At 39.6% G+C, this 8,382-nt stretch overlaps 1 protein-coding gene across 1 annotated transcript; it reads left to right on the forward strand.

Annotated features, from left to right (window-relative positions):
* The first annotated feature begins 1,223 nt into the window (after positions 1-1,223).
* On the forward strand, positions 1,224-3,468 carry LOC134661588 (uncharacterized protein K02A2.6-like). The gene has a single exon (XM_063517718.1). It carries the CDS (start codon positions 1,532-1,534, stop codon positions 3,302-3,304), a length of 1,773 nt encoding a protein of 590 aa, XP_063373788.1. The 5' UTR covers positions 1,224-1,531; the 3' UTR covers positions 3,305-3,468.
* Positions 3,469-8,382: the final 4,914 nt, after the last annotated feature.

Genomic DNA, 8,382 nt, shown 5'->3' on the forward strand with positions numbered 1-8,382 from the left:
AGATCGCCGTGGACGTGGATGTAAAATCACTAAATGTTATCTGTGTCTATTTATATGCTTAAGATATAAATGTGTTCATTTAGAAGCTGTTAGCGACCTGTCTAAAGATGCATTTGTGCTGGCACTCCGCAGATTTATCGCCAGGCGCGGCAGACCTGCGGAGCTGTTTTGTGATAATGGTAGAAACTTTGTAGCTGCAGCCAAAGAGATAAATGATTTTTTTAAGTTATATGAAAACGATATATCTGATTTTGCAGCTGGTCAAGGTATAAAATTTAAATTTGCGCCAGCTTATGCTCCTAACTTTAATGGCTACGCGGAGGCCGGCATTAAAAGCGCCAAATTTCACCTCAAACGAGTTTTGGGCAATACACACCTTACCTTTGAGGAACTTTCGTCTCTTTTTAGCCAAGTGGAGGCAATTTTGAACAGTAGGCCTCTCTGCCCACTCTCCTCCTCCCCTAATGACTTTTACCCCCTTACTCCCGGGCACTTTCTCATTTTTAGGCCGCTCACGTCGCTGCCGGCTCCGCCACTGCAAGACCGGAACCCGAACCGCCTGGACCGCTTCCTGAGGCTAGAACAGCTGCGGCAACACTTCTGGAAACGCTGGTCGACCGAGTTCGTGTCCCTACTGCAACAACGCTACAAGTGGCGCGAGAGGCAACGCGATCTACAGCTCGGAGAGCTCGTACTCATTAAGGAGGAAGGCTTGCCGCCTTTGCTATGGCGCATGGGCAGAGTCGTCAAACTATATAACGGAAAGGATGGCGTGCCGCGCGTAGCTGACATCAATACCGCTAGAGGGATAGTCAAGCGAGCACTCAACCGAATATGTCCGCTGCCTGTACAACAGAGAGAGTCCTGAAAGACCCTCGGCTTTCAGCGTCCCGGAGTATGTTAGCGCTGTTGGCAGCACCGCCACCTTCGAGCCAACCAATGATGTGTTAGAACGCAGCCCTGCATCTCCAGGATGCCAACATGCACGGCGAGGTCAGCGGCCAACCAGAAAGCGCGATGCTGGCGCCAGAGTTTCGCCTATGCAACGCATCTCCAGGCAGCGCGCCGCAAGCACACTCTCTTGCATTCTAACCACCGTACCCATCGCGCGTGTCCTAGACAAAGAACCTTATATATTGTACTCATTGAATACCATTAAAAATGGTAATTTAATTTAACATTTGTTTTATTTAAATAGCGCCAAAAGGGCGCAAACAGTTCCGAAAGGGTCCTCGCGCACTACAACCCCGAATTAGTGACGATTGTGACAGCTGATGCTGGTCCCGCTGGCCTTGGGGCCATTTTATCGCAGACGCAGCCCTCTGGCGAAGAACGCGTGGTCGCTTACGCTTCCCGGTCCCTTTCAAAAGCAGAGTGTAACTACGCTCAAATACAAAAAGAGGCTGCGAGTTTAGTCTTTGCGGTGAAAAAATTTCACCACTACTTGTATGGCCGCGACGTGCCATTTGTCCTACGCACGGACCACAAACCTCTTATTACTATTTTTGGTGATAAAAAGGGCATACCGGAAATGGCTGCAAATCGCTTACAGCGATACGCGTTGTTTTTGTCAAGTTACAACTTTAATATTGAATACATAAAAAGCGAAGAAAACGTCGCGGATTTTCTTTCGCGATCAATAGCCAGTTATTCATCGACTGTTGAACAGAGTGATAGTCAACTCGTAGATACGTGTTTATACATAAATTATTTCACAGATAGCATGCTCAAACCGGTTACATTGTCAGATATAAGAGAGGCGACCACGTCTGATAGTATCCTTAATGAGGTTAGACAGTACGTCATAAAAGGGTGGCCGCGTAATGTAACAAATGAAACGTTAAAACCATATTTTAATTGTAGACTTGAGCTTCATGTTGAAAATGGGTGTATTTTAAGGGGACACAAATTGATTATTCCACAGGAATTCCGGGAGCAAATTCTAGATGAATTGCATAGTTCGCATTTTGGTGTCGTCAAAACAAAGACTGAGGCGCGGTCACGAATGTGGTGGCCAGATATCGACAAACATATAGAACAAAAGATAGGCTCGTGTAGTATTTGTAATGCGATGCGGAAGACCCCGCCCCGTTCCCCGCTCGCGGTGTGGCCATACCCTAAACGTCCTTGGAGTCGTGTGCATATGGATATGTTTTCAATTGATGGGAAACAATATTTAGCTATAATCGATGCGCACTCTAAATGGGTCGAATGTTTTCTAATGCAATCAACGGACACAAAAGCCATAATTGATAGGCTAGTGGAGGTAAATAGTCGATTTGGGACAATGCATGTTTTAGTAACTGATAACGCGGCAAATTTTTGTTCAAAGGAATTGGAAGCCTATTGCATAGCTAATGGCATAAAACACTTAACAAGTCCTCCTTACCATCCCCAATCGAACGGCCAAGCTGAGAATAGTGTCGGTTTCCTAAAAAGGGGCATCAAAATTATAATGGCAAGTAGCAACAACACGGAGCCTGTAATCAGGCGAATAGGGAAGCTATTATTTAATATAAGGAATTCCGTTCATTGCACAACCGGTTTTTCCCCCGCACAGCTGATGTTTGGCCGCCCGCTCCGTTGTCGTCTCGATCTATTGCAGTCGGCGGGCTCTAGCTCGACTGATAACGATTTGTTTCATAACAATTATGACTCACACTCGCAGTTGCCGATGATGTCGTTGTCCGCCGAAGCTAACCAAAATGTTTGTTTTAAACAGATCTCACAAACTAAGAACTATGGAGGGCGGCGGAAGGTGTGTTTTGAGGAAGGAGATCAGGTGTTAGTTAAACATATATTTAGTAACGGAAATAAGCACGTATGGAAGAAAGGTTGTGTACAAAAATCTATAGGTAATATGTTATATTTAGTGCATATAATAGATTTAGATATTATTGTTAAGAAACATGTAGATCAATTACTGTTGTACAAAGGTAGTCAAACTGTATGTACTGCTAGTGATAACCGTGACATTTCGGATCTGGAAATAACAATTAATGAGTCTTTATCTCCAGATCCTGAAGCGGTGGCACAATCAGCGATCGAAGGCCAGAGCCCTGAGTCAAGTCTACTCGAAATTGGTAATGAGTCGGAGGAGCCTTGTCAATCGCTGGTACCGAGGGAAAGTGCTCCCCCCGCGGCCCCCGCCCCCTTAGTTTCGCCTGCTGCCAGGTCGGTGTCTCACGATGATGTTTTTTTGGACTGTGAGACGGAGGGTACCGAGACCACCTTGGATCCTACGACGAATGCAGATCGTCGTAATATCCGAGCCACTCGGAATCCTAACCCAGTGTATAAATGAGTCCATTTTAATTCATAAGTTTTCTAATGTATTAATTAGAGTATTTTAATTTTAAGAAGCTTTCTTTGCTATTGGTGGAGGGATTGTTATGTTTTCATATAGAGGGTAGATGTCATTTACGGCAGTCTGTATCTGAGCATTAAACGTAGCACATCAGTGTCTTACATTTTGGAGTTTTCTTTGGAAACCTACGTCCAGAACACAACAACGGTATAGTACGGCTCTTCTCAGGTGAACTTTTCGCTTCGAACCTTAATCTTTCAAACAAAGGCCATTGTCTCTATTATCGCAAAGCCGCTAGCTCCCGACTTAGCACGTGCCAGTACAACATTCATATTGAAAAACAACCGGTATCGTCATAGTATTAAGGTTCAAATTTAATATCACTGATATTCTAGATATTACGTTTTGGTAGTGTAGGATTGGTGTAGGACGATAGACCGCCCCGAAGCGATACGGCGATACGGAACCAAATCTCATAGAAAAAGGGGCAAGCTATGATGGCGCCATCTATACAAACCTTTGACAGCTGCCAACCCCATTAAATAGGTAATAATTACGTAACCCAGAAGTACGCTAACATTTCGTACATCATTTTTCCTGCTAAGATAATATCATATCATAGAAAATAGTTATTTGTACAACAAGAGATCAAAGTTTAATATTTCTTCGAGTGCTTATTTTGAGTCCCGTGCAAGCGAAAGATTCTATATTAGATTCACGAGCGTAGCGAGTGAATCTAATTTAGAATCTTGAGCGTAGTAAGGGACTCAAAAGCGCACGAGATGTAAATAACTTTGATCTCGTGTAGTTCACAAAACTTTTCACCTCAGCAGTGAGAACATATTAGAGAAGCCGAAAAATGTATTCCTTCTTCATCACTTACCTCTATTCACTCATGTTTTCTTAAGATATATCAACAATTAAATTTTCACCTCAGCAACTCGAACAAGGGTACTTTGCTACTTAAAAACAGTGAGCAAAATCGCATTTTGCTCATTTTGTCTCACTCAGTGAGCAAAATGCGATTTTGCTCACTGTTTTTAAGTAGCAAAGTACCCTTGTTCGAGCTGCTGAGGTGAAAACTAAATTTCCTCACACGTCAAGATAAGCGCTCTAAACTCGCGCGGGTTTTTCTCGACAACTAACGCCATCTGTTATCAACGCGTTGAAGGATATAATGTTTAAAAATGAGGATAAACTCGTATAGTTCAACGCAGATGGCGCAGCAATAGTTTAGATTTAAAGTCTCCAACAGCCAGCCAGCCATTTTGACATATTTATACATTGGATGGAAACTCGTAATCAAGTATATAGCTCGTAATGTTGGTATGTATACAATATAGTACAGATAGTTGCATCTGGCAGAATAGGGAGCTGGGAGTATTACTGCAATGTTTTGCCGCCACAGTGCAGCACTAGTGACTTAAGTATACCATAGAGTAACTTATACATACTGTACCTTAAACTGTTTTTTGACAAGTTTTCACAAACAATCAAATATGACATTGATACATCAAGACGGTTTGCTTAAATCGAAACTCAGCAAGTATCAGTGTTGCCAGAGCGCTTCCAGCTTATGTACAGTCGTACGTCAAAAAAGGTACGATTTTGATAAAAAAGGTACGGTTTTTTTATTATACTGGGTCAACCAAATCTTGTCAGTAAATAGGAACAAAAAAAACTATACTCATCGTTTTCTTTTGGGTGCTAGTACTAGTGTAAGACAAAGATAGTATGATTCTCTCTGTCTATGCTTGAAATCAAACAGACCTTTGACACACTATAGTAAAATTTTCTTACAGAAACAATATTTCTATGTGGCTATGGGGGGTATGGTGGGTGGATGAGTATAGTTTTCCTGATTGTTACTGACTGACAAATTGGTTTGACCAACTATAAGTGTAGTGTACACGTCATAGTTAACCAATTTTATTTGCATTGATATAGGTACATGACAAATAAAATTTGTCAAGCCGTCCGTCCGTTGAAAAAAGCGGCAAATCTAAAAAAAATGGTGCGAAGGGTTATGATCCAATAGAAAACTTAAATTTCGCGCCATTTTATACTGACTAAGTTGTTTGACCGGCTATAAATGGCTGGCTGAATTTTGACTACCTGAGTTTTGTAATCTGGATAATAATGCCAAATAAAACGAAATACACTCAGATGACTATAGCTGGTCAAGCAAATCTTGTCAGTAAAAAAGCGGCCAAGTGCGAGTCGGACTCGCCCATGAAGGGTTCCGTATTTAGGCGATTTATGACGTATTAAAAAAAAACTACTTACTAGATCTCCTTCAAACCAATTTTCGGTGGAAGTTTACATGGTAATGTACATCATATATTTTTTTTAGTTTTATCATTCTCTTATTTTAGAAGTTACAGGGGGGGGGACACACATTTTATCACTTTGGAAGTGTCTCTCGCGCAAACTATTCAGTTTAGAAAAAAATGATATTAGAAACCTTAATATCATTTTTGAAGACCTATCCATAGATACCCCACACGTATGGGTTTGATGAAAAAAAAATTTTTGAGTTTCAGTTCGAAGTATGGGGAACCCCAAAAATTTATTGTTTTTTTTCTATTTTTGTGTGAAAATCTTAATGCGGTTCACAGAATACATCTACTTACCAAGTTTCAACAGTATAGTTCTTATAGTTTCGGAGAAAAGTGGCTGTGACATACGGACGGACAGACAGACGGACAGACGGACAGACGGACAGACAGACAGACAGACAGACAGACAGACATGACGAATCTATAAGGGTTCCGTTTTTTGCCATTTGGCTACGGAACCCTAAAAAGGCGCGCAATTCAAATTTTCTATGAGACGATATCCATTCGCGCCTACATTTTTCAAATTTGCCGCCTTTTTCTACTGACAAGATCTGCTTAACCAAGTATAAGTAACTTTCTACTGGATATGCAAATGTACATAAGTATATAAATTAAAAAGAAATGCATTTGAATAAGATTGGTAAGATAAACAAGTTGGCAGATAAGTAACAATAATTATGTAACTTCCCTTTTTAATAATAAAAGTAGGATTTAGGTACCTGACAGCCCGAGAACAAATTCTTTATCATTTTTTTAACTTCTTTTAGCTTTTTTATTATTCCTCGAGCAACTGCATTAGAAGCAACCACAAAGCAATATGAATAATATTACACATAAATTATTTAATGTAGTTTTATGGATAATTGCCAATAACCTATCAGGGTGCCATGTCATCTTTTTCCATTGTAACATCTATTCTATTGTACCATGGTTTGCAATAAACGATATTACTATTACTATTAGCCTATTAGCAAAGCACAGGTAAGAAAGACACAACTGCCGACTGCAACTAAAGAAACGTGTATTTTATATAGTACATGGTACTTTTTTATGGTGGCTATTGTTGTCAGATTAGATATTTTGCCCTGAACAATCCATCCTGAACCAATATAACGAAAAAAAAAGTTGATAAACAATTGTACATCAAAAGGTACGGTTTTAGTACGATGTACGCTGCGTACAAAAAAGGTACGCAAAGTCAAAAAATATACTTGGTCAACCAGATCTTGACAGTAGAAAAAGGCGGCAAATTTGAATAATGTAGGCGCGAAGGGATATCGTCCCATAGAAAATTTGAATTTCGCGCTTTTTTTTACTGACAAGATTTGGTTGACCAGCTATAGTACGTAAAACCGTACTAAAAGGTACGATCTGGCAACACTGGCAAGTATGCAAGAGTGATAGAGGTTAAATAACAAAATGTCGACTCTCTCGTTTGCGGTAGACCCTTAGATTGTTTGCTTGTTGTTGATGTGGCGCCCCATACGCAGACTTTCGCGTAATATTCCCTATACCAGCGATGTGGCTTAGCTAATGCGTAAATTAAAGTTCCATATTTGATATTTTCAAATTCATAATGATCAGATTTGAACTGTACCGTCTCAACCGTCTGTACTTACTAAATACATAAACGAAGGGCATTTAGCTTTCGTGCTATAAAGTAAAACCGTTAATTCCGATAAGGTGCCAGTAAAAGGAGAAATAAAACATGCAATTCACATATGTATCAATAGTTTATTACATAAATTATAGCCAAGCTTACATTTTCTCTTCTAACTGTATTAAAGATTTAAAAACTGCCTAAGTTTATTATAACCACCGCGCGTATATACCATCTATTACTCAAAATAATAATTTTAGTACACTTGGGAACTCACTAGATGGCACTGGGCGGTAAGAGCCGTCAGGCTGCGCCAGCGCAATAAGAAACAATCTTTGACGTCAATGGCTTGTAAGTATGTATATCTTTTCGGTTAACGCCATAATAAAGGCGCTTTTATACTATATCTTCGACGGTAAACTGTGCTTTTACAAAATTCTAGTATTATTGTCTACCGTCGAAGGTGATTTATTATTTGGCCTAGTTTAAAATCGCCACCAGTAGTTTACAATTGCAATAAAATTCCTTATTTTGAGTGGACACGACATAATATGACATGATTTGTATGTGACAAAATATAACTAGTAATTAAAAAAATCTTGAATTGGAAGATAATTAATAGCGCAAAATACAAGGTAAGATAGACTTAACATTGATAATTAATTTTGTTTCCGGTCTTAGTAAAAGACTGTTAATCTCGTTCCGTAGAATCTTATCACTCCTTTATACAATATGTTGTTACATTAAAAAAACACCTGAATGTAAAAAAATTAACATTAATTTAACATTTTTAGGCGTTTTCTAGTTCTTGTACAGTCGACTATAAAAATATGTATCCACTTTTTCACCTTACTGCACTGTAATAAAGTGAAAAAATGGATATCTCTTTGTAGTCGACTGTATATGCACTAGTTTAATATATGACCACTTTATTCTGATAAGTACATCTCAAATTGGCAAGGAGGAATCTCAAAACAACTGTGCAAACCGCTAATAAAAGAAAGAGGTCGTTTTTGGATTTACTGGACAATGATACGAAATTACATAGAAATACTGCCTTTCTCATAAATCTGTTGATATTGTCACGTCCTTCCATCTAAGAAGAATAACCTTCATAGCACACTACTTCAAAGTCC

This window comes from Cydia amplana, chromosome Z (assembly GCF_948474715.1).
Source record: "Cydia amplana chromosome Z, ilCydAmpl1.1, whole genome shotgun sequence".
NCBI classification, from domain to species: Eukaryota; Metazoa; Arthropoda; class Insecta; order Lepidoptera; family Tortricidae; genus Cydia; species Cydia amplana.

What these genes read in the sequence shown, in the direction of transcription:
- LOC134661588 (XM_063517718.1), top strand. Translation starts at nt 1,532, where the DNA reads ATGGCTGCAAATCGCTTACAGCGATACGCGTTGTTTTTGTCAAGTTAC.